General features: G+C 42.3%; 3 protein-coding genes across 5 annotated transcripts; 1 reads left to right on the forward strand and 2 right to left on the reverse strand.

The window, feature by feature from the left end:
- The first annotated feature begins 301 nt into the window (after window positions 1–301).
- Window positions 302–1933, forward strand: kdelr3 (KDEL endoplasmic reticulum protein retention receptor 3). 2 transcript variants are annotated; one of them, XM_072443691.1, is made up of 5 exons: window positions 302–542; window positions 728–828; window positions 1003–1161; window positions 1285–1537; window positions 1649–1933. In XM_072443691.1, exons 1-5 carry the CDS (start codon window positions 452–454, stop codon window positions 1690–1692), a joined length of 648 nt encoding a protein of 215 aa, XP_072299792.1. In that variant the 5' UTR covers window positions 302–451; the 3' UTR covers window positions 1693–1933. The 2 variants fall into 2 exon arrangements, with proteins under 2 accessions (XP_072299792.1, XP_072299791.1); XM_072443690.1 differs by having other exon boundaries at window positions 303–542; window positions 728–832; window positions 1007–1161; window positions 1649–1929.
- A 305-nt stretch (window positions 1934–2238) lies between these two features.
- LOC140358822 (GTPase IMAP family member 7-like) lies at window positions 2239–3690 on the reverse strand. The gene is made up of 2 exons (XM_072443872.1): window positions 3657–3690; window positions 2239–3285 (listed from the first exon to the last, which is right to left on the reverse strand). The coding sequence occupies exons 1-2, from the start codon at window positions 3688–3690 to the stop codon at window positions 2291–2293; spliced, it is 1029 nt and encodes a 342-aa protein (XP_072299973.1). The 3' UTR covers window positions 2239–2290.
- Window positions 3691–5233: 1543 nt separating this feature from the next.
- On the reverse strand, window positions 5234–24444 carry LOC140358687 (ankyrin repeat and fibronectin type-III domain-containing protein 1). 2 transcript variants are annotated; one of them, XM_072443695.1, is made up of 21 exons: window positions 24281–24444; window positions 23031–23136; window positions 21499–21588; window positions 20810–20954; window positions 18735–19047; window positions 18300–18500; window positions 14248–14361; window positions 13864–13958; window positions 13698–13788; window positions 12651–12758; window positions 11348–11447; window positions 10469–10598; window positions 10216–10335; window positions 9922–10028; window positions 8905–9019; window positions 8343–8509; window positions 8053–8230; window positions 7476–7638; window positions 6960–7126; window positions 6610–6814; window positions 5234–6173 (listed from the first exon to the last, which is right to left on the reverse strand). In XM_072443695.1, the coding sequence occupies exons 4-21, from the start codon at window positions 20840–20842 to the stop codon at window positions 5467–5469; spliced, it is 3114 nt and encodes a 1037-aa protein (XP_072299796.1). In that variant the 5' UTR covers window positions 20843–20954; window positions 21499–21588; window positions 23031–23136; window positions 24281–24444; the 3' UTR covers window positions 5234–5466. The 2 variants fall into 2 exon arrangements, with proteins under 2 accessions (XP_072299796.1, XP_072299795.1); XM_072443694.1 differs by having other exon boundaries at window positions 20810–21161.
- Between the last annotated feature and the right edge of the window lie 1569 nt (window positions 24445–26013).

Below are 26013 nucleotides of genomic sequence, written 5' to 3' on the forward strand. Positions count from 1 at the left end.
GAGCGGAGCCGTCAGGTCAACAAGTGCCAACTCTGTCAGGTTTAAACAAAAACAACAACAAAATAACGAGCTATATTTTCAATGTTTATTTTGGTAAAAGCACAGACCGGAAACGACTCTCTGCTTCCTCAGTGTGATGCGTCTGGTTTGACGCTGCACTCTCAGACGCGTCAGCCACGTCACCTCCTCTTTAAAGAGTTCCTCCGCGGACCCTGAGCGCTCAGCTGAGTTGGCAGATCAGACAGATGCTTCAGTCTTTTATGACGTTTGTGCTTCTGCTTCTTTCATCCCGTGAGCTGCAGGGGTCGCGTGAAGAAACTGCCAATGCGTTAGTTTCGTTTTGACTCTTTCCTACAAGTAAATAGTGCGTGCGGTCCGCGCCTCTTTGGGCTTGAGGCGGACTTTTTACAGGCCCTGCAAAACTTTGGGTCGTGGGGGATAATAAGGCACTATGAACATTTTTCGGCTTGCGGGTGACGTGTCACATCTTGTGGCCATTGTCATTCTTTTGCTGAAGATCTGGAGGTCCAAGTCATGTGCAGGTAGGTCTAAGCTCCTACAATCCTACTGAAGCCTTCACTGTGCTGGGTTCAAATGCAAAAGTGTGAAACATCCACGCGACTGCAGTGTGTCCTGCCCTTATCTACGTGGCAGAGTTCACACAATCTCACTGCACTTTTCACTTGACAGGGTTGTGAATAACAGCATTAGTCTTTTTTTTTTATAGGCATCTCAGGGAAGTCTCAGATGCTGTTTGCCCTGGTTTTCACCACCAGATACTTGGACCTATTCTCTGTTTACATCTCTGCCTACAACACAGTCATGAAGGTGGGTGACACGCTCCAGGATGCACTGGAATGAACCGGGTGTGTCATTCCATTATACTAGTGCAGCATAAGCCATGTATTTAATGAGGGCTAATCTGAACAACATACACCTTTCAAATAACACAATTCTTCACAAAGACAAACTCAAGTTGACCTTTTCCTTCCTTATGCACAGGTAGTGTTCCTGGCTCTGTCCTACGCCACAGTCTACATGATCTACATGCGCTTCAGGAACACGTTTGACTCGGAGAATGATACGTTTCGCGTGGAGTTCCTCCTGGTGCCCGTTATTGGACTGTCCTTCCTGGAGAACTACGCTTTCACCCCAATGGAGGTAGACACACGCACACACGCACGCACACACACACGCACACACGCACACGCTCACACACACATGGCGAGAGTTGCTTTTACGTTTCTTGCCGGGCTAAAGCCAGTATGACTCTTTTTTTCTCAGATTCTGTGGACCTTCTCCATCTTCCTGGAGGCCGTGGCGATCATGCCTCAGCTCTTCATGATCACCAAGACCGGGGAGGCGGAGTCCATCACCACGCACTACCTGTTCTTCCTGGGCCTTTACCGAGCCCTGTACATCGCCAACTGGATCTGGAGGTACCACACGGAGGAGTTCTTTGACCAGATTGCGGTGGTGTCCGGTGTCGTGCAGACCATCTTCTACTGCGATTTCTTCTACCTTTATGTCACAAAGGGTACGTACAGTCTTGTAACTATACATTGTTTGCTTTTTTCTTGTTGTTGTTTTTTCTATCAACGTCCACTGTACACAATAACTGCAATAAAAATGTGTTTTTTTTGTGCAGTGCTTCGTGGGAGAGGAAAAATGTCACTGCCGATGCCTGTGTAAGAGCGGGGTCCTCAGGCCTCCAGACCGCCGTGTGCCTCCTACATCAGCTCGTCCACAACAACACATTTACAGAAACAGTAAATGATATGTTTAGCAAAAAGGGACTTATGATCCGTCGGTACAACGTCTCAGAGAAAATTTGGTCCTCACAGTTCATTTACAAATTGCTCTAAATGCGTCAATTATGCCCCCAATATGCAATAATCAAGTAAAAGGGAATGTAGCTGTTATAAATGCAAAGTGTGTTTTGTTCTTTGTTATGTCGCTTCTGCTCTGCTGAGTTCATTCATATTTGACACAAGATCTTCCAGGGTAGATGTTTACAAATGCAGAGCACATTCTGTTTTGTAAGGTATTTATCTTAATGTACATTTTGTAATTTCTACGGCTGTTTGTCTTGAAGCAATTTCCCAAAAATATGCCTATTCTTGGTCATTTTGTGGAGAAAGCTCATTTTTTTGCACACCAATTTTCATATAAAGAAAGTTTTTCCTAATTCAGTTGAGTCATTGTACTTTCTTGGACCAGGATGTTTACCTGGCCCCGCCCGCAAACGCACACGCAACGTCACTGTTAAAAGATGTTGCACTCCAGCCTCTCAGTGCAGGAAGTTTTTGCGGTGTTTGTACAAAACTCTTGTTCCTTCTCTGACGGCTCCTCCGACCGCTTTGGCCGCCGAACTTATCGAAAGTGGAGATGCCGCCAAAGCAGCCACATTCTTTATCTTTATCGACTTTCCTTTACCCTTATTTTCACCCACAATCCCTGCTCCTTCGGCTGCACCTCTGCCCATCGCCGTCGCCAGTTCACACCAGAAAAGTCTCTCTGCTCTTTTTCTGGCCTCCTCTTCTTCCAGCCTCCTTATTCCAACGTCCTCCCTCTGCAGTTTATACTCATTTGCTCTTTGAGGAGACGATACACAGACATTTTCACCCATGATTCGCTCCTGCACTTCCTCCAGGGCTCTCTCAGCTTCCTCGAACATCTCTCTGGTGTAATACCCATCTTCATTGTCAGCCACCATCCTGTCCACCTTCTGCATGAGCTCCACAACCTGCTCTGAACGCTCCGTCTTGTTATTATCAAAGACGTGAGAGCCTCCGTGACAGCCACCGACGAGCTCTGATAGTTCAACGCTCTCCGCGATATAGTCCTCGATACGTTTTCCATGTAGCTGGTCTCCATAATTGAACAAAACTAAAGTGTATTTCAAAACACCAGCTCCAAATGTGGCCTTGATCCAGTCCAAGCAGTCTCTCTCTTCCCGAGTGAACTTGCAGATCTGCACTGTCAGTATGAAAACATGGGGTCCCGGAGAATAGAGTTTAATGCATTGTCCCACTTCGTCGATGACCTCCCGAAGGGTCATGTCGGTGTGGAAGAAGCCGGGCGTGTCCACCACCGACGTGCTCCACTTGTCTACCTGTCCGCTCTGTCTCCTGCACTTAGAAGTGACCGAACCGGGGGAAGTCTCCACCCAGAACGTACTCCTGCCCAGTATGGTGTTGGCTGCAGAGCTTTTACCACTGCCTGTCCTCCCCACCAGAACTATCCTCCGCTCACGATCAGAGCCATGGGGGGACGAGGTACATTCTGCAACACAAGAGTTCAATTATGACACAAACACAACAGTCAAACTTATCAATTGCACCAATAATATAGCCGTAATAAAATAATAAAATGCATATGCACAAGACTAATTGGCTATTACAATGCAGTTTAATGTGCAAGGCTTGATCACTGTGGTATACAATTACAAATGGATACTTTACTAGATCAAAAAGGGGCTTTAACGAGTAAATTGTATTGAAGGTCATCTAATACTAATAATATTGTTTAGATTGCAGGTTTTCTCACAACAAACTATACATTCTGTTCACATTAAATGGGTTAAAATACTACGTTGACACAAACCTAATGCAGCAAACCAACATTTATCCTTCAAATATCTACTTTGCTTGTACCTTTGGATGACGACGCGTTTTCTTCTGTCCACATCCCTGCTGCAGCTTCACAACAACTATCAGGATATTACTGCAGAAGCCTTGTTAATCTGTCTTTCAATCTCTTCGATCAAAGATGCTTATGTCCTTTTTAGAGGCTCAGACTTGGTAGAGACCTTGTGCACACGCAGTAGAAATGCCCTGTCGCCAAATGCAGAGCGTTGTTTGCACCACGTGACCAATGTGGACCCCGCGTGCGTTCACCTTCTGCTTTGATGCTTTCAGCTTTCGCACACCAGCCAGGCAAATGATTGTACAAAATGATAAATGGTTAGAAACAAAATAATAAAAATGAATAAAAGGTCTTGCTGTATTTGTGTTGCACAGTTGGTGGCACCAGAACACTGCTCATACTGAATAAAACAACACTACAGATGGTTTCATTGTGGTTTAGAAAGCTTTTACTCCTTGTAAACATACAACTATACATTTGAGGTGTTAGGCATTGTTTTAGTTTATTGAATTACGTCACCTTTTACGCTTGGTGCTTGGTACTGTTAGATTTAGATGTCATACAAGTAACAAAACATTATGTTACAGGTAAAAAGCACGTACACAGTATAACATACACACCTACATCAGGACTTTCACACATACAAGGAAGTTGCATAGTTAAGATTTTGTAGTTTATTTTGCTGTTTACCGGGGCTGTGGTCTTCTGAGTGGTACACATTATATGTGTGCTTGAATATAAATAGGCTACAATTTGTCCAAACTGTAAATTTTAAAAAAAATCCTTGTTTCAGACTTAGAAACAAGTCGGTGTAATCCCCCGGTGTAATTGTATTTTTAGGACTGCTTGATGAAGGACGTCTGGAATATTTGCTTCTAAATATATGGCTTAGTTTCTTTCCTTGTGGAAGGTACTTTGCAGAATTAGAAATGATCTTGAATCGACAAGAAACCTCACATCTTGACGGTGTCGAAACCCCTTGATTCCTGAATTATTTTCTCAATACATCAACAAACATTTTAACACTGATTCTTCTTTTTGATTTGTCACATTATACGACTCCAGGCCAGAAGCCATAATTAAACAAGAAGAGAAGAATCATAAAATAGCATTGACACAAAGAACCGTCGTCTTACCCGGAGATCGTCACGTTATCCCGGCGGACATCCTAAGATTTTTATAAGAGAGAGTGTTTTTCAAACTTCCTATAAGTGATCTGTTCGTTTCTTCTGTATCTACCTCTGTATCTACCTGCGTTGCATCAATGAAATTTCCCCATGTGGGACAATAAAGGAATATCTTATCTTATCTTATCTTGATTTGACTGATGTTATGTTTCTTTTAGTGTCCTGACTAAACCAAGTCCAACCACTGTCAAAACCAGAGCTGGATCCAGTCTAAGGCAGAACTAAACCAGGTCCAAACCAGGTCTAAAAAAAAAAAAAAAACATAACAAAGCGTTGTTGACTTACAATAAAAATCAGTGAAAATAGTTTTTAAAGAGGACCAAAATGACTGAAACAGCTCAAAATTATGTAGATAAAAAAAAAAAAAAAGTAATTATAATGAGATTTCTAAATAAATACACATTATGTGTTAAAAGTCCATTGGAATACATTTTATTGTCCTTTATGGCAATGCTTCTTAACCATAGGGTGGACAAGCACCTTCTTGGGAGCCAAGCAATCAATATAATAATACAATAAATATGTGATTAGGGGAATAACTTAACTATTTTTGGTACCACAGCCCTACTCATGTGCAACTTTATATGCATCATAGTTTATGGGACCTGAATATACAATCTTAGTGGATCTGTCAGGACGAACTGTTGGTTGTTCTGTCCCACTCCACCTGGCTCCTCGCTGGAAATGCAGAGGGCAGCTGCAGCTTGTCTGTGTCTTCTGGGGGAAAGTCTGGAAAGGTGGAACTTCTTTCACCTTCAGCAACAGGCACCACTGTGCTCTGTAGTTCTGTGTTCTCAATGAGGCTCACAGAGCTGCTAGACTGTGATCCAAACCAACCTCCGCTAGTCAACACTGGATTTTCTAAGTCAAAAAGGGTATTATTACATTGACTAATCCCTAGCCCGAAGCTCTCTACCATGTCCATGACAGTGAGGCTACAGGGGTCACTGGGGATCTCCTCATCAATAAGAGTGAGAGTGGGTACGATATCCACCAGCTCAGCCATCTCCATTGGTCGGATGACGTCCGTGATGCTTGAGGGATACTCCGGCTCTTCGCTCTGGGGCACGTCCACATTTAACACTTGATAGCTCACTTCTAGCTGAGCCACAGCAGCAGGCTCCAGTCCTGCTTCAATCAAAGTACTGGCACATATTAACTCTGGCTGGTCCAGGCAGGTCAGGTCCGCCATTGATGAGCTGATGTCTACAGGGTACCCTCCTTTTGCAACACCCTCTATTAGCAGCAGAGGGGGCTCTTCTGGGATAGATGTGAGGATCCCGGTGGGAGTGGGGACCTCTGCAGAGACCACAATTGGAGGAGTCACACTCAAATTTTCTGAGAGAAAATAAATAAATAATAATAATTAACAATTATTTCTAGATTACATAGAATGATGTGACAAGGTGTGTGTTTGAAATTGACATGATGGATTGCACTTCACTTGGGTCAGGATTAGGTAGTACCACAAGAATACTACATTTTCTGTGTCGAAAGAACTGTAACAACTCATGAAAAATTGGCAGGCAACAGCAATTTGTGTTAATCAAGACACACCAGACTGTGCTGTTTTAGATGCCACAGTTTTGTCAAGTGATTGCAAATCATCAGATTTGAGTCAATTTGCATGTCTTCGGTATTCAATTAAAACTGTAATTTCTCAAACTCTACCCATTTCCAACAACGTTTTGCCATTCTGCTGCAACCTAAATGTGCAGTTTGGACCCAGGAGCTTAAATTTGGCATTTGAATGTGAAGGAAATATTGTCATCACCTGTCATAGTTCTCTGAGGTGGCGCTCGTCTGGGCCAAGTCAGTCTGCCGGTCAGACTCTCTTCCTCTTCCTCTCCCTCTGGACGGGGGGGTGGGTCTCCTCCCAACACCAAGCCCAGAGGCACCGCGCCCACCCACTGCTTGGACCGAACACACCGAAGACAGTCCATGATCCAACGCGCGTCCCGCCACACGACATCCAGCCTCTGCAAGAACCACAACCAACCACACAAGTGAACAGGGAAAATATGTATGCATACTGCTACTATTTTATTTTAGTAACTTATTGCAAATGATTTCTAAAATGGACCAGTTTTGAATTTCAGCTCTGTGCCCGGGACCCCCTCTTACATGTGCTAGTTCAGTGATGCGGTTAAGGCGTTCCCGGGCCTCCTGCACCTCGTTCGTTTCCAGAGCCTCCCTCAGCGCCTGTTGAGCCAGATGAGTGTCAAGCTCTAACCTCACCCAGGCTTGGCAGTAATGAGACAGGAAGGGATGCTCATACGTCCAGAAGTGAACTGTATAACGGAGGAAAGGCGTTAGTAGCGAACTTGGACAGAGAATAAAATGAGTCCCTGTTGTCAGCTGGAGACTTGAAAGAAAGGGCACTGGATTAAACGATTTTAGTATAAATGAGAATGAGTGAGAAAAAACAGTTATTGGAGAGCAAGGGCAATTGAAAACACTGTTATTTTACTTTTAAATCTTAAAATTGCCTTGAAGATACAATATTGAATTCATTTAGTGTCATCGGATGCTTTTGCAACCGCTTTCTAATTTTCTTACACATTGATTGATGAGTGAGTAAACCCTTTTTAGAGGTTTTTATGGGAAGGCTATGTTCCTCGTTTTTTAATCACAACCTACCTATTTCAAAGATCTGCAGTGGCATTGTCAGACCAGGTTCCTTAGTCCCCACTAAAGGCCAGTAACTGGAGCTGAAATCCTCACTAGGAGGCAGCAGAAGCAATAAGGACAACTTGTCTCCAAACTGCACAAGTTCCCTGGTGTAGACTCCGTACTGATAGGCCTGCCAAAACAAACACAAAACCAGTTGTACACTAGGCATATAAAGTTAAAACATTATTACAACTGTCCAGATTCAGTTGTATTGGCACGTCTCAACTACACCCACAATATCGAACAGCTGCCAAACTGGAGAGTACCTGGAGGGGAGAATTTGGGGATCTGGACATGTGATTGGTCAGACAGGCATACAATTTAGTTCTAATGAAAAAATGTGATGTGTCTCTTGAAACTAATTGGCCTTTGAATGCAGAACACTCAGGTTTTGGATCACAAATCAACAAATTATCATAGTTTGCACACACACACACAAAAAAACTGCAATAAAAAAATAACTGGGAACAGGAAACATGACTATTATAAATATTATAGCAAAATAAAGTGGAATAATGTGAATACAATCATTGAAAGCGTTTACCCTGTAGAGGGGGATGTTGAGCTTTGTCAGCAGATGTGTGATGGCGGCTCTCAGAGAAGTCACAAACTCCACCAGGCCACTGCTCTCAATCAGGTTGTCATCGTCTCCACCCAGCAGGTTCTGGACACTGCCATTGAGTGTAGTGTAAACATGGCTCTGAAGCCACGCCCACTCATCCCTACCACACCATAAACACACTTCATTAGTGATGTAATGTAGGCTTACTACACTAGTCCTGTGAGGTATGAGGTGTTGACCTATAAAAGAAGTTTGTGCGTGGCTGACATTACCGTGTTACGTGGGCGTTGTGTCGGACCCGGGTGTGACAGAGCAGATTAGGCAGTTTTTGTGGCACCAGCACCCGAATCTGCTCCACTGAGCTGTACAGTTTCAGTATCCCAACGTAAAGACCCGGCTGGGCCCACTGGGTGCTGTGGCGGTGGTAGGACAGCTTCTCCTACACACAGAAGGAGATAATATGGGACACTTATTACTGTCAACGTTGTATTTTAACATTGTTTTAACTATTTTTGTTAGTTATGATACATGTGGAGTAAAAATAATGGTGGAAATGGAAGTTGGGAGACTTCGGATGCGTTTAATTTGCCAAGCTAATTTGTTTTGTTTACTATTTAATTCCACTACATTTAGAGTTAAACGGTTATCTGAGTTTAGCCAGGGAGAAAAACATTGCTCAATAATCCAGTCAGGAAAGTCAATACACTCAATCACTTTGCACTCCTTGTTTCGATTCACTTTCACTGGTGCTTTTCAAAATGTCCTGCTGATGAGTCACACACTGCTTTTCTTTCTTTTTTCCCCAAAGAAGGAAAGACACAGAAAGCGGTTCACCTTGAGCTGTTCATAGAGCATATCCATGGCGGTGGGCTCGGGCAGCAGGGGGGTCCGGCTGCGGTTCTTTTCCAGCCGAGCGATGGGCATCCAGTGGAGCGGCGGATCAGGGGGGCTGCAAGTTAAGTGAGTGAGAAGGAACACATTTTTCTACTGCTTTTTGCCAGAATCACACAATGACCGGCAGTTACCAAGGGCAACATCTGTATGCATTCGGGACAAGCTGGCAATTAAGCAAGATTACACCATTATTTCCCTACAGTGGGACAGACTTTAATCACTGATTGGGAAGGTCTTCTTCATTGATTAAAAGTCCATCTGGGAGAAATTTATTGCTGTTGTTTTTTCCTACAAGGACACACAGTTTCTTGTTAATGAACAAGATAGCTCGGCCCTCTATCAGTTGACAGAGGACACAGCACCCTCTGATGAGAAAAAGTGTTCACAGTCGGATGTAGCAATGCTCTTTAGATTCAACTCTCAGTTTGCTCGTCTGTGCCAGGTTCACTTGGAGCACAAACAACACAGTAAAGACCATTATGTTATTGTATAGGAACCAAATGAAAATGGAACTCTTACTGTTTAAAAAAAAAAGAACTACAAACACGATTGAACCTGGGTTCCCAGTGCCTTAACCTGCAAATAGAGGACACATACAAGTGTTTCTCCTTCTCAGCATATGAACAGAGGCTGCCCAAGCACTGATTCATTATTGGCTGCAATGCTGGTTTAAGTAGTGAGGATTCAGATCAGAGAAGCAACATAGGATTAACAAGTAAATGAGACACTCGTGTGAGGCTCATTCTGCTTTCTGATTGGAAAATTGTCTTGAGAACCAAAACACCCAATTAAAACATAAACAATAATTAAGAATAAATTATCATTACAGTTATTTGGATGGAGTAATCATACACGAGCAGGATGCTGCATTGTAACAGTATAATGTTTTCCTACCAGACGCCAGACATACATTGCTGCAAATATAAAGAGAAAGTTGGAGGATAAATAATGTCTTACTTGAGAAGGTTGGAGAAGTCCTTCAGAGTGACCAGTAGCACATTTCCCTGTCGGTCTTTGAGAGGTTCATAGTAAACCTGACCCAAGTCCATCATTCCCAGAGAAGTCTGCAGGCAGACGAGATAAACATGAGGTAGAATAATTATGAGCATATTAGAGTTCTGAGGTGACAGGAATGAGATATTAGCACTTGAAAAGTGTGGGTGGAGGAAGGGGGTGTAAAAAGGTAATTAAACTGGCAATGAATGTGGTTCACAGCTTCTTATCACAAAAATAAGCTGCTTAACTTCCTACCTGCAGCTGTGAAACTGCTTTTAAAATGCTGTGCCTGTTCTGAAGCAGGGAGGAGGAAGACGAATGAGCTGAGACTAGAGACTGTTGCAGCCACGGAACCTGTTGCCACGCACAAGATAACTGCAAGAAAAAACTTAAATTTAGAGAATGCCACAATGTTAGCGATGAAGAAGAGGGAAAATATTTGACTACTTTCTTTGTTTAAACGAGACTACCAAAATATGCAGAAAACATCTGTATTCTTGATGCACACCTTGGCAAACCAAAGAAAGTCCTGGGTGATGGACGTGGAGCAGCACTGGATCTCCACAAGAGGGATTTGATCTTCAGCTGTCACCAGGATGTTCTCCTTGTAGTGGAGGACAGCGGCCAGGTAGACGCCTCTATTGATGTCAAAACACAGGACATGAAGATATGTCACAACCACACACTCTTTACTGTATAGAGAACATTATGCTGTCATTAGACGCTCAGCAATTGGTACTAAATTGTACCAACCATTTGTCTCACATTTGATTCTTTTCTCAATGCAAAAATTCTAGTTACATACGTACACCTAAATTTAATGTACAAGGAAATAAATAGCTCTCTGAACGTTTTTCATTTTTGTCCAATTCTCTGTATACTTTTTTACTTTTAGTACTTTGGTCACATGAGTGTTGTAAAGGGCTCTATAGATAAAGGCTGATTGATTGATTGATTGATTGATTGATTTCATTCCTCTATCTTACTTTAACTTATATATAAATGATACCTTTGTTTTTATTTTGAATAATATATGATGCTGTCAAATGACTTTTGAACAAAGCTCAGCCATTAATGTACTGTATTAAGCAATCTTTTTTACTTGGTCGATGGTCCATTTATTTGCCCAAAGCAGTCCATTGAATGCTCATTGCAGTGGGCAGCATTTATCACTCACCTTGCCCCTGCCACACTCCACTGATTCCACCACTGAGCACCTCATTAATCTCCAGACTCCAGCAGCTTTAATGTAACTACTGCTTTTGCCAATAACAAGATAAGAGTTTGGACAAACCCTTTGTTGTTTTGGGGCTATACAATCTCATCACTTTAAATGGATACTACTGGTAGCCTCAAGGCACAGTGGGGACAGGAGGCGTGGGAGTACCTTTGAAGTAGACGAACAAACTTGGTGGCAGACTGGAAAAGCTGTTTAATGCCTCGAGACATAGACAGGCGCTTGCTGGGACTCTGGGGCTTAGAGCTCTCTGCGGAGAAGAGGAGAGGAGGATCAGACTGCATGACAATCATTTCATCTGCTAGTTTCTTCACAGCTATTTACCCCAGCACCTCTCTTAAGCAGACATTCTAATCACGTGGCAGTGGTACAAGCGTGTGAGCCAGTAGCTTCATGTCACAACATTCTAGAATCCCAATCATTTGGAAATGAGCTGGAAAACAGGTGGTAACTACTGGACCTATCGTTATGTAATTAAACATGAAATATTTGTTTCACAATCATCTCAGAAAGTGGTGCCATTATTCAACCCCAAAGACCTAATAAGATAACATAACCTTTATTTGTCCCACAATGGGGACATTCCAGTCCTTTCAACTGATTGTTGTCAGCTGAAAGAACTTTAAACTATTAGATTAATATGGAACGTTTAAGGACCTAATCCCCAACAAATAAGGGTAAAGTTCAACTACTGTATGTGGATTTCGATTTTATGATATTTATTTCAAACAGTAAATCTCCCATAGGCCCTTGCACATCGTCTGAAATTTTGATCATTTAATTCTAGAACATGAACACACTTGAATATGGGTTAGAAAGTCGCCTCAGGTGTTCACTCCATTGTGGACTAGTTATTCCCAATGGGATGGATTTAAAAGTAGGTTAGAATTATTTTTTTTTTTATGTCTGATATTTCAAATGCTAAAAACACTTTTTACCAATGTAGCATACATGCCACTAAGGCAAGAATAAGGCAAAACAGATCAAGACATTATTTTGATAGATAATAGATAGATAAATAGACACACTAGAGAAAGTTTGGGGTCAGAGAGAATCGTTTGAGCTTCTTTGATGTTCTCGCTCTTTCAGCTTTAGACCAGCCTTTCTCTTTTACTAGTCATGCCACTGTATTCTAAAATCAGCCATATCTTAGTGTATTGCTTTCACTATTATAGTTATAACTTGTTAAAGGTGCACTATACAACTACAAGACAGATACTCCAGGCAAAGCAAACACCTCTACATGGAATAATGTTCATCCTCCACTAGAAAAGCTGCATGGTGCACCTTTAAGAGGTTGAAAAAACAATATACCGTAATCAACTCAACTATAAATCCTGATGGCTACTCAGGCACTCCCATATCAATATTCCTCATATTCGTAATAACCACACGCTCTGCCATTGTAGTCTCATTACGTACACCTGAGTATATGTACAGTCTACGTGCTCACCTATGCAATATCCTCTGTACCGTGGTTCTCGGGCATCTTCCAGCAGCTTCTTCACGAGGCCCTCGTGGTTACGAAACTGCGATTTCACACCAACGCATTCTCGCCAACCTGCATGACAAACAGTTTTCAGGAAAAGTCTCATTTTGATCCCATTCATCAAATCAAATCAATTTATTTTTGTAAGGCCCAAAATCACAACAACAGTTGCCTCTGAGGGCCACAGGGAGAAATGAATCAACAATGTCTGTGGTGGCGAGGGACGATGTCCCAGGGTCCTCTGTCCTTAGACTCTCCTTCTCGGCCAGGAAAAACTACAAAAAAAACCTCTTTGGGAAAAAAACATTCACACTTTCAAGACATCCAAACATATTACAGTCAATCCACCAAGGAGCTTCTTTTAATAGCATCCCGTTGATTAATAGTTAGAAAAGGTTAGATATAAAAATTGTGCTGACCTGAGTCATCTTGTGCTGCAATAAAACCGTGTGAGCCGTTTGGATCAGTGTGATTTGTGAAATGACGCAGACTAATCAAATGATCCACACAAGATGTATTCTACTGATTTGAATTCGCTGAGCAATTTGAGGAGGGAACTAAGAGCAAGTAATTCAGTGACAAGAAAGACTGAGCGCCCTAATTTACTCAGCTCTGTGACAAGGCCCAATGACTCCTTTGACAGCTTTAGTTCTCTGTTTTAATAATTCATTGATCCCCAGACCGACCGAGAGTGAATTCCACTCTTCAGATAGGAATTTTTATAATTTGATATACTGAAGCAACAGAAATGAGTACAGAACATTTCTACCTATGGCTTGATCATAATAAATAACACATTATCACTCTGCGCTGTGGTTCATTGCAAAACTAAGCAATGGTGAGTGGTAGTGCAAGCATCAGAGAGCACAGTACGACTTATGATGTTATGGAGCTGATAATGTAGACAGTTTTAGTGGTATTGGGTAGTATATAAAACTGTTATTAGGTCATGCTTCTGGTGTGTGATGCTGAACCTAATGATCATTAAGACCTGCAGTTCTATATACTTACTGGAGGGGGCAGCACTAGCCGGGGTAGAGCATTGAGGTGGGCCCCATCCTTTTATATTATAGGCACTCACTCTGACAAAGTAATGTACTCCCTAGAACAAATGAAAGAAACAAACATGATTCTTTTTTCAATGTGCTGGGAATTGTAAATGTGGTGCAGTTCTCACCGTTGTCAGTTCATGGATAGAATATGTCGGGTTTTTGGTCTCTGTAACTTGGGCTGAGCCGGGGCGTTTGAATGTCTCTGTGGTGCTCCATTCCACTGCAAACACAAACAGGCTTATTCACAGTTTGTTAACTCGGAAACCCTCATGTGAGAAAACAGAGGATTTGAGTGTTTTTGGGATCATGGTTTGAACAGGCTTAACTGCTCAAAGTGACATTTACGTAGCCAAACAAACAATGAATGAAAAGGCAAATATACTAAAACATTTGTCAGATTAAGGTCAGGTTTAGATAAATGCATTAAACTACAAAGCAACTCTTCACAGCTCTTTGCATTATGCTGATTGTCAAAAATATTTACTGTTACTGTATGTAAACGAGCATACCTCTGTAGCGTGTAATAAGCCCCATGCTGGGACCTTCTGGTCCTTTTATTACCACCAGCAGGGATGATGTGCTTGTCACAAGTATGGACACGTGTAAGGGAGGACCAGGGAGCTCTGCAAATAATGGAGATATGTTTAATCAGCATAAGAACAGTTTTCTTTTAACTTTGGTGCATGAGGTATTAGGTGTTGAAGCCCAGACAATACTATCTCAGTGGTTCTGAATTCGATACCTGCAGTAACAAGCAGGAGCAGAAGAGACTGAGAGCTACAGGAAATGAGAAAGGTGATGACAAGGCAGATTGAAATAGTGGCAAAAAGCTGTGGGGAGACTCTGGGGCCAAAGTTTGCAGTGGAAGATCGGCACAGGCTGAATCTCATGTGAGGAAAGATGAAGACAAAGGAGTAAGAGATGTCTAAACTGTGGCCTGGGGAAAATGCTGCCCTCAGACCAATTTTTGTTGGTCTTCATGATCAATGGTAGCACGGTTTGACTGCAAATATAAATAGATAAGATAAGATAAGATATTCCTTTATTGTCCCACATGGGGAAATTTCATTGGTGCAACGCAGGTAGATCCAGAGGTAGATACAGAAGAACAGATCACTTATAGGAAGTCTGAAAAACACTTTCAGTAGAAGATCTCCTATAAATAAATAAAAACTCCCATAGACAAATAAATAAATACATAAATACATAAATACCATTGCATTTGATCACGACAGTAATTGCACATGAACATGTGTCACGACAGCACATGAATTGCACATGAATTCCAACAGCAATTGCACATATGACAGAATTGCACATGGTTAGGTCAGTATTGCGAGTGTTCAGTACTAACAGTGTTTGTTATAAAGTCTGACAGCAGCAGGAAGGAAAGACCTACGGAGCCTTTCCTTCACACAGCGAGGGTGGATCAGTCTCTCACTGAAGCTGCTCTCCAGAGCGGAGAGAGTGTCCTGCAGGGGACAGAGTGTCCTGCAGGGGACAGAGTCTCCTGCAGGGGGTGACACTCATGGTCCAGCATAGATGTGAATCTAGCCAGGACCCTCCTGTCCCCCACCTCCTGCACCGAGTCCAGAGGACAGCCCAGGACGGAGCTGGACTTCTTGATGACTTTGTCCAGCCTCTTCCTCTCCCTCTCTGTGATGCTGCTGCTCCAGCAGGCCACACCGTACAGGAGCTGATGCCACCACAGAGTCGTAGAAGGTCTTCAGGAGTGGCCCTGTCACTCCAAAAGACCTGAGTCTCCTCAGGAGGTAGAGCCGACTCTGGCTCTTCTGGGTCTGATATCTCAATATAACCTCAATTGATATCTTGAGGTTATATTGATATCTCAATATAACCTCAATCACAAATAATGCATTGCGATATAGATGTAAAATGAATGTTCCAAGCCTGAATAAAGGTGTAGTGACTCTGTGAAAAGCTCTATTAAAGCAACCATCTGAATGATTCACTGTATTGATCACTGGTCTGTGGCCCTCTGCATCAAATATGTATGATTTAATATAAGTTTGGAGCTGTCTCATTACAGTTTTTTCAGTCGCTTTGACACATTTCTGAAACTTTTCATAAATCTGGCAAAACTATAGTGCAGTATGCAACCTCTTCACTTCAGTGGCAAAATAGTTCAGAATGTTTGAAAATATAAACAACTTTGTAAAAAGGACACTTTATGGTTAAAATATGTAAACTACCATCATAAAGACATAGAAACTTTCTAGATTCCTAACTTCCTCAAGAGTGTTCTCATTCATTAATTCTCAGTTTGTTTGAGGGTGAGGTTTATGCAGTAAATATCTATGATATATTACACAAATAATTTATGTAATAAAAAAGTATTTATTTTTGAGCATCTGGAATCATCTAAACCTGGTTCAGACACTGTTTTCACTACAGAAGTCTTTACAATAGTCTGACTATACACTGTCTTTATATTGTGTTTCCTGCGTGTTCGTTGGGTGCTCTGTTGGGTGCTCTGTTGGGTGCTCTGTTGGATGCTGTGTTGGGTGCTCTGTTGGGTGCTCTGTTGGGTGCTGTGTTGGGTGCTCTGTTGGGTGTTCTGTTGGGTGCTGTGTTGGGTGCTGTGTTGGGTGCTCTGTTGGGTGTTCTGTTGGGTGCTGTGTTGGGTGCTGTGTTGGGTGCTCTGTTGGGTGCTGGGTTGGGTGCTGTGTTGGGTGCTCTGTTGGGTGCTGTGTTGGGTGCTCTGTTGGGTGTTGTGTTGGGTGCTCTAATAATAATAATAATAATAACTTTTATTTATATAGCGCTTTTCAGTGACCCAAAGACGCTGAACATAATAAAAAAGGGGGGGTATTTACAGACAGGGGGGACAACACGTACAGAACACATTAATATAAAGATAAAATGAACAAGACAGAAGAAGTAGAGAGAAAAAGATGGGGATGTAACAGGGGGTAGAAGAGTAGGCAATGGGGTAGAGGAGGCTAGGGGTAGGGGAGGTCATAGGCTTGGGTGAAGAGGTATGTTTTTAGGCGGGATTTGAATGTTGTGAGTGAGGGAGAGTGGCGGACAGGTTGGGGGAGGGAGTTCCAGAGTCGGGGTGCTGTTCGGGAGAATGCTCTGTCGCCAAAACTTTTGAGTCGGGATGTTGGTGCAGCCAGGGTGAGAGAGGAAGAGGATCGGAGAGCTCGGGTGGGGCGGTGGGGGATGAGGAGGTCAGACAGGTAGGGGGGGGCAAGGTGGTGAAGAGCTTTGAAGGTGAGGAGGAGTATTTTAAAGTTTATTTTTGGTGCTCTGTTGGGTGCTCTGTTGGGTGTTCTGTTGGGTGCTCTGTTGGGTGCTGTGTTGGGTGTTCTGTTGGGTGTTCTGTTGGGTGCTCTGTTGGGTGCTGTGTTGGGTGCTGTGTTGGGTGCTCTGTTGGGTGCTGGGTTGGGTGCTGTGTTGGGTGCTCTGTTGGGTGCTGTGTTGGGTGCTCTGTTGGGTGCTCTGTTGGGTGCTGTGTTGGGTGCTCTGTTGGGTGTCGTGTTGGGTGCTCTGTTGGGTTCTCTGTTGGGTGCTCTGTTGGGTGCTCTGTTGGGTGTTGTGTTGGGTGCTCTGTTGGGTGCTCTGTTGGGTGCTCTGTTGGGTGTTCTGTTGGGTGCTCTGTTGGGTGCTGTGTTGGGTGCTCTGTTGGGTGCTGGGTTGGGTGCTGTGTTGGGTGCTCTGTTGGGTGCTGTGTTGGGTGCTCTGTTGGGTGCTCTGTTGGGTGCTGTGTTGGGTGCTCTGTTGGGTGTTGTGTTGGGTGCTCTGTTGGGTGTTGTGTTGGGTGCTCTGTTGGGTGCTCTGTTGGGTGCTCTGTTGTGTGCTGTGTTGGGTGCTCTGTTGGGTGCTGTGTTGGGTGCTCTGTTGGGTACTCTGTTGGGTGCTCTGTTGTGTGCTGTGTTGGGTGCTCTGTTGTGTGCTGTGTTGGGTGCTCTGTTGGGTGCTGTGTTGGGTGCTCTGTTGGGTGCTCTGTTGTGTCTTCAGTGTCTTTGGCCAATGGGCCTGGGTCAAAGTGTGAACATTTTATGAACATGATAATGATGACCATGCTTTGTTTATTGCATTTGATTGAATCTCATTTTTGGGTAGTTAGCCTGTGCTTCCGCAGGCTTCTTCAGATTAAATGAATAACTCTTTGCATAGAAAGCCAGCTAATACTGTCTAGCTTGTCATCTTTAATTTGAGGGGCTGGTCTGAGAAGCTTGATTTAGTCTTTGAAACTGTTTCTATGATTTGTGCCTAGTATAGTTATCTGTAACGCTTTTTATCAACTACTATTTGTCGTTTTTTGACAAATTCTTGACTTCTTGTGTTGCTGCTGACAGCTCCTGAAAATAGTAGTACTCTAAGTGTTCCAGGAGCCAATCCCAAACAGGCTTACTAATTACATTACACTAACTTTCCTACACTGTAAAAAATCATTAATAGAAATCGGAATTCCATTTTAAAACACCAAATGGAATGTCTGTATGTTTGTAAGTATAGTCCAGCCTAAAACACAAAGAGCGGGCTAAAGTCCTGAGTGGAGGTTGCAGAGAACCCGGTGCTTCTGATACCTGACCTGTGTTGTTGAAGTTCTCCCTCATGCGACAGTAGAGCTGCAGCCTGAGGCTCCAGAGCCGGATCTGTCTGTGCATATCAGCCTGAGCCTGAGGTCCAGCCACCACACACCGGACCAGCTCCTTCTTCCTCTCCTCCACACGTTTACTAGCCAAAGTCACCAGGGTTTCCAACTTTAGCGCCCACTCTGCCGGGCGACACACTGAGACAAAATACATTTAAGCAATAAAATAGAATGTATTTGAATATATTAGCATGTCGTTGTAGCCTGTCCCTGCATTAGAAATTAATTGTAATTTTGTTCTAGTTTGCCACGGTAACCCTACAACAGTGCGCCACGGCTTATTATGGTTCAAAAGTTCATATGATCAACTATTTATTTAATTTCACAAAACAAACGGTGAAACCCTAAATTCAATATAAAAAGAAAACTCACACATAGGATTATGCTGGGCTCCAGCCTTTGTCAGCACATGGAGCAGAGGTGAATTGTGGGTGAGTGCCGCTACGTCCAGCGGGACCAAACCCTGATCACTGACTCGATTCACCCCTCTCTCCTTCTCCTTCTCCTGCTCCAAATCCTTGTCTCTCTTCACCGCCTTCTCCCAAATGCTCTTCTCCCAAATGCTCTTCTCCCAGATGCTCCCTCCTCCGCCACCACCTCCTCCACTATTTGGGTGCCCCCTGGACAGCAGACTTTGCACTGCCAGAGTGTCCTCATTTTCCACAGCCTCCCACAGGGTCTTGTACTGAAGGTGGAGCAGCCAGAAGATGCAGGGCCAGGGAGAGTAGGCGAGAACACGAGGAGTTTATGTAAAAAAAAAAAAAGAATTGATTTTTTTTACAAGGCAGAGCAATTGATTGAAAAGTGAGAAGAACACCACAGATGAGAAGCAATGTAATTCATCTATAAATAAATCACAGAGGCAGTCAAGGTTGAGATAATGAATGCACAAAGAGTCTGTGAATAATGTCAACAAAGAATCTGATCAAAAAAGGGAGGGAATTAACTTTGCTTATAGCTTTTGTTGTTGTTGTATAGATTAATATTAGTGTTAAAAGGCATTATTGTTTATTCGTTGGTAAATTGAACACACTATCCATCCATCCATCCATCCATCCATCTTCTTCCGCTTATCCGGGGCCGGGTCGCGGGGGCAGCAATTTAAGCAGGGACTCCCAGACCTTCTCTCCCCAGACACTTCCTCCAACTCCTCCGGGGGGATCCTGAGGCGTTACCAGTCCAGCCGAGAGACATAGTCCTTCCAGCGTGTCCTAGGTCTACCACGGGGCCTCTTCCCGGTGGGACATGCCCGAAACACCTCCCCAGGGAGGCGCCCAGGAGGCATCCGGAACAGATGCCCGAGCCACTTCAGCTGACTCCTCTCGACGTGGAGGAGCAGCGGCTCTTTCCGGTTGAGAACCATGGTCTCGGATTTGGAGCTGATTCTCATCCCAGCCGCTTCACACTCGGCTGCAAACCGTCCCAGTGCATGTTGCAGGTCCGGGTTTGATGGAGCCATCAGGACAACATCGTCTGCAAACAGCAGAGATGAGATCCTGTGGTCCACCCCTCCGACCCCTGACTGCGCCTGGAAATTCTGTCAGAACAGAACCGGTGACAAAGGGCAGCCCTGAGGAGTCCCACATGCACTGGGAACAGGTCTGACTTACTGCCGGCAATGCGAACACAGCTCCTGCTCCGGTCATACAGAGACCGGACAGCCCTGAGCAAAGGGCCCCGGACCCCGTACTCCCGGAGCACCCCCCAAAGGACACCCCGAGGGACACGGTCGAAAGCCTTCTCCAGATCCACAAAGCACATGTGGACTGGTTGGGCAAACTCCCATGAACCCTCGAGCACCCGATGGAGATTATAGAGCTGGTCCAGTGTTCCACGACCGGGACAAAAACCACTCTGCTCCTCCTGAATCCCAGGTTCGACTATCGGTTGGAATCTCCGCTCCAGGACCTGGAATAGACTTTACCGGGGAGGCTGAGGAGTGTGATCCCTCTGTAGTTGGAACACACCCTCCGGTCCCCCTTCTTGAACAGAGGGACCACCACCCCGGTCTGCCAGTCCAAAGGCACTGACACACTATATTCAAGACAAGTTGTAGAGGACCACTGACTTAAAATTGTCACAAAGACATGACCAGTTTATTATCAGTATGTAGTTGTCTCTGTGTGGTTACCAAAGCAGAAAATATATGCACCTACATTATAATAGCAATTGCTATGATTATGAACCTTTGTATTTTATATGTAATAATATGAAAAATGTAAATTTGATTTCAGGCCTTGCTGATTGTGGTCAGTTCTTTCATGATTTGAACAGGTTGCACGGGTTTTACTGGTGTCAAGAAATTTCACAGAAAAAATGTGTTTGTTTTGAAAATACAGCTTGAGAGTCAGTGCCTCAACTATAGTCATAACAAAACTATTGTATTGTAGTGTTTAATACCTCGAAAATGTGACTACGAGACCAAAGTAAACCTTATTTTCACTCACAGCATCTGCAGACTTGTTCGAATGTTTGGGCATCTCTGTTCCGTCTGCGCCCGCTGCCTCTGCGCCCCTCAGTCTGACTGACAGGTTCCGATAGATGCGCTTGGGTGAGACAGGCCCCAGGGATGGCCGGCGCTGAGGTGGGTTCCTCATGGATACAGACATTACAGGAAATGAGAAAAAGGAGTGCAAAAGGGAAGGCACAGGGCAGGTGTGAGGGGCGTGGGGTTAGTTATAAAGACATGGACAAACAAGAAGAAGACTGCACACTACAAAGCTGCAGACAGGTGTTGAATTGAATATATATACAGCAGATTGAGCAAAAGTATGAAAAAAGGTAAACGTGATTAGAGACCTGTAAGAGAGTATGGTGAGAGAAATCAGAACACAGTTAGAATGCGCTGTTGTGGTAATTGTATATGTGCAGCTAGGTTTTTGTTGACTTTAAACTGTGTTTCCAGCGTGCACGTCAGAGGGATAAATACATAAAGAAAACCCTTCAGCATCAACAAGTAGAACAGTAAAACATTCAAAAATCTGACATTCTATCTCTGATTTGCAATGGTTGGGTCAGGCCACAGGGAAGTTATAAAAGTGTAGAACCGATTAAAAATAAATTCTTATGGCCAAAACTACAGTATCTACAGGTCATAATAGAGACAAAGAAATCCTGAAAAGAAATAAAGACTCACAATTGAGACTTTGGTGACCTCCAGGCTTTAGGCAGCACGTTGAGCAAAAGAGTGTCCTGCTACATTCAGCCCAACCAGGACTCTTAAAACCTGTAGACAATACAATAAGAAAAAAAATCTGTGAATGTGCTGTACAGTATAGTGACTGATTTGACTGTATATTGTTGTATATGTATTGCTCACTGTAAGTTTTTTGTGTTTTTATTCTTTAATTCTGTGTTTTGTGAAACACTTTGTGACTTCTGTCTGTGAAAGGTGCTATACAAATAAAATGTACTTACTTACTATAGTAAAATTGTGAAAATCAATATTTTCCACCTGTCAGCAACTATGCAATTCAAAATACTATTGTCCGAGTGTTTGTTTTTTTGTCTTTTGCTTTTGCTCTCTTTTCCAAGCTTCAATTCATTTCTACTTGGACATACCAGGTAATCTAAAGCAACAAACAAGTTCAATATCACCTGCCACAGATATATTTATTGCACACCTCTGAATGTACAGTTGGCAAAATGTACAGGACAACCCACAAATGTAAATTAAAAACAATTCATATTAAATCAAACATAAAATATTCCTGTGCAATTACTGTTGTACTCACATGCAATAATGTCACATTCATGTGCATATAACTGATGAAAATAGAGTGTTTATTTTACCATTATTATTAGTATTATTTTGTCTTACGCAAGCTGTGTCTTTATTTTCCCCTCCATTTCTTATTAAGAAATGAGAGGTTTTGTCTACAGGAGTTTTTGTTTATAAGAGTTTTGTTTTTAAGAGTGTTTTTTTAAACTTCCTATAAGTGATCTGTCCTTTTCCTCTGTATCTACCTGTGTTGCAACAATTAAATTTCCCCATGTGTGGACAATAAAGGAATATCTTATCTTATCTTATAAAAGCAACCTCCACACATGCTTCTCTTATAAAACAGACAAAAAACAAGATAAATTAACACCTTTAATTGAATCATGCTTTAAGTTTAAGCTGTGTGATGGGGATTTGTAATATTACACCATGCAATAAATATTAGTTCTGATATGTTCCTTTTGGAAACATGAACGTTGTTGCAAGTGGATAAGAAATTGCATCCAGCAGTAAAACCGATCTTTGCAGCAGCGTAATAACGGCACATCATCTCACTATTTCTTCTAGCCATTTCTTCCTGCTTATCCTCCGCAGTCAGCAAGCTCAGTCCTTAGTGTTTTGTTCTTATTCCCCCCACTACTCCGTCTCTTTTCACAGTGCTGCAGTTTCCAGCAATTTTCTTGTCACTCGTTAACATCATATTCGCAGAAAGATCTGAAGAGCCTCGCTGGACAAAATGGAGGGGAGGGCTCTGTCATTCCAGTCATTCACAGCCACACAAAAAGAACGTTTCAGATATCAGCTGTAATTTTGTGTAAGCAAACCCCACTGCTGCATTGTGTAGAAGTAAAAGCTCTCTCTGTTATGTCAGACCACTATGTCATTTTTTGTTATTGCCGTGTATTCAAAGACATATGCAAACCACTGTTTTAGGTACACTTACTTACCCAGCCCAAAGTTTGTTTATTATGTTTATTCTTTACACCAGTTGTGGAAAATGCTGATGGAGACAGATGGGAGAGAAGATTAGCTCGTAGGACGACCCATAAACACCTGCGGGACAAGAAACAATATGTTTGCGACCTTTTTGTGTTGCTGTTGATAACAACTGTATTATCTGGGTAGTGTAAAGTACCAATACAGCGTACTGTAACAAGACACAGAGATACTTATGGCTCTTCGATCAGCCTTAAGAATAGGCCATACTGCTCTTGGTGTTCTGCAAATGTGGCCGAAAGTAGAGTCCTGAGTCTGCCTCTGGTTACAGCCCCCGCATTGCTTTTGGATCAACATATAAACTCTGCAAAGGGGGAAGTTTGGTTTTCAGACTAAACAGCTGCATATTTGCTGTCACCTGTCTTTATCAGAGCACCTTAAAGTGCTGGTTACACAAAAGCAGTAGCAAGCCTATTGAAAATAATGCACTATCATTCAATAAAATAGAGCATTTCATTATTTTAAATGATTATTTAGAGTGAATTTATATTTCTTACAATACATTTCTAATACAAGTCTAGATGATCTGAAACGGGATTTAATGTCGCCTTTCCCCTATTTTACCAGTAGTAATTGTTAAAGGGTGAAACGCGGGGCCAACAAACTGACTGAGAGGTCAAAGGTTCAAAGGGGGTGCAAATAGATGGGCCAACATTTCCAATGCACGATTTTGCATCTCTGTAAACCGGGGCCAGTAAAGGGTTGACAAAGTAAAACAAAACCTGTCCGAGACGATACAACAGTGTTAAAATGTTCATATGAATTCAGCACGAAGCTTTTGATAACTATAACAGTAAGATGTAACAGTAACTGTAAATATTAACTTCATAAAATGTTCATATAAATTCAGCTCAAAGCTTTTGATAACTATAACAGTAAGATGTAACTGTAACTGTAAATATTAACTTTATAAATGTTCATATAAATTCAGCTCGAAGCTTTTGATAACTATAACAGTAAGATGTAACAGTAACTGTAAATATTAACTTTATAAAATGTTCATATAAATTCAGCTCGAAGCTTTTGATAACTATAACAGTGAGATGTAACTGTAACTGTAAATATTAACTTTATAAAATGTTCATATAAATTCAGCTCGAAGCTTTTGATAACTATAACAGTAAGATAACTGTAAATATTAACTTTACTGTATGTTCTAATTTTGTTTCATCCAAGCATGCTTAAATTTAGTCTCACTTACCGGTTTGTGCGCCCTCTTCTCCACGATGAAAAGACATTTAAGTTACAATGAAACGTCCTAAACTTCCAAAATAATCCATCACTCCAGCCTTGGAAACTTCCAGCTTTGGGAACTTTTCCCCACAGCGGGGTGAAGACGCCACCTGCACTGCCCTGCCGCACAGTGCACACTACATACACTACACACACTACACACACTACACACACTACATACACTACACACACTACATACACTACACACACTACACACACTACACACACTACATACACTACACACACTACACACACTACATACACTACACACACTACATACACTACACACACTACATACACTACACACACTACACACACTACAAACACTACATACACTACACACACTACATACACTACACACACTACATACACTACACACACTACATACACTACACACACTACACACACTACAAACACTACATACACTACACACACTACATACACTACACACACTACATACACTACACACACTACACACACTACACACACTACAAACACTACATACACTACATACACTACACACACTACACACACTACAAACACTACATACACTACATACACTACATACACTACACACACTACAAACACTACATACACTACATACACTACACACACTACACACACTACACACACTACAGTAAACACACACAGTGCACACACAGTGCACTCTACAGTACACACACTTGACGCACGTCAGGCGCGCACACTGACGCGCGTGTGTTCAGTCTCCGCCCCTTTACATTGTTTCACTAAAACATCTTTTCAGGTTTCTTTAAAAAAATGTTTAATATGTTGCTACGTGGGGCTATAAATTAAATATTACACGACTACATCCCCCCATTAAAAATAAATACATTATTATGCCTAAATATATAAGATACATTTGCTAAAGACACGACCACAAACAGATGAAGCATGCAAAAGGTTGAGTGGCAGGAAGTGGTTTAAGACGTCAAAGCATCATCGAGCTGACAGTCCATAGACTTGGTTTGTTTCCATTATAGATGAATAACTCACCTCAAGTTTGGTGTTTCATGTGGTTGTTTTCCCCCGTCTCTATGGCAATGACTGCATGACAAATTACAGAACTAACCATGTCTGGCTGAGGTTCTCTCACACCTGCAGTAGACCTCAGGAAGGATTTATTTAGTTTTTCATTTAATTATTTTCAGTAAATATTGACCAACAGTAGATAATGATGTAGATAATAGTTTAAATTAAATACACTAAATAAACTAAATAAATTAAGAAATAAAGGCGTCTTGTCCAAAAATGTCGTTGTGGAGACCCCACACACATTTGGTGGTGTTTTTGGATGTTATATGCATATATGTTACTCTACTTTAGTTTAAAATGCATTATCAACATATGAATAATAAATGCATGGATCTGTAGGCACGTGGGTAAAGCGCATGTAGCAGAAGCCTGAATTTGATTGGACAACAAAAAATCTAGACCAAAGTTAGAGTCAACCTGATTGGCTAGATTCTCAGTCGTCACGCCTTAAAGTTAGCAAACAATGCTAATAAAAGAAAACAAGGGGGAAAAAACATATTTTATGCAGTTTGAGAGTGAAAAGACTGTGATTCGTAAGTAATTTGATACATTTTCCAACTTTAAAACATTTTATGTCAATGCAAAGTTAAAACGTTAATAACAAATGTCAATTCTTGCCGTAGTTAGCTTCTAATTGTAGCTCAG

This window comes from Eucyclogobius newberryi, unplaced genomic scaffold (assembly GCF_026437365.1).
Source record: "Eucyclogobius newberryi isolate DKJ021-1_F unplaced genomic scaffold, fEucNew1.0.hap1 SCAF_13, whole genome shotgun sequence".
Lineage (NCBI taxonomy): Eukaryota > Metazoa > Chordata > Actinopteri > Gobiiformes > Gobiidae > Eucyclogobius > Eucyclogobius newberryi.

What these genes read in the sequence shown, in the direction of transcription:
- kdelr3 (XM_072443691.1), top strand. Translation starts at nt 452, where the DNA reads ATGAACATTTTTCGGCTTGCGGGTGACGTGTCACATCTTGTGGCCATT. An exon ending in GAGGTCCAAGTCATGTGCAG is followed by an intron (nt 543 to 727) that starts GTAGGTCTAAGC and finishes TTTTTTTTATAG; the next exon opens with GCATCTCAGGGAAGTCTCAG. An exon ending in ACGCTTTCACCCCAATGGAG is followed by an intron (nt 1,162 to 1,284) that starts GTAGACACACGC and finishes TTTTTTTCTCAG; the next exon opens with ATTCTGTGGACCTTCTCCAT.
- LOC140358822 (XM_072443872.1), bottom strand. Translation starts at nt 3,690, where the DNA reads ATGTGGACAGAAGAAAACGCGTCGTCATCCAAAG. An exon ending in AAACGCGTCGTCATCCAAAG is followed by an intron (nt 3,286 to 3,656) that starts GTACAAGCAAAG and finishes CTTGTGTTGCAG; the next exon opens with AATGTACCTCGTCCCCCCAT.
- LOC140358687 (XM_072443694.1), bottom strand. Translation starts at nt 20,971, where the DNA reads ATGTCTGTATCCATGAGGAACCCACCTCAGCGCCGGCCATCCCTGGGG. An exon ending in GACTTCTCCAACCTTCTCAA is followed by an intron (nt 9,020 to 9,921) that starts GTAAGACATTAT and finishes CTTAACTTGCAG; the next exon opens with CCCCCCTGATCCGCCGCTCC. An exon ending in ACCTCAGAGAACTATGACAG is followed by an intron (nt 6,174 to 6,609) that starts GTGATGACAATA and finishes ATTTTCTCTCAG; the next exon opens with AAAATTTGAGTGTGACTCCT.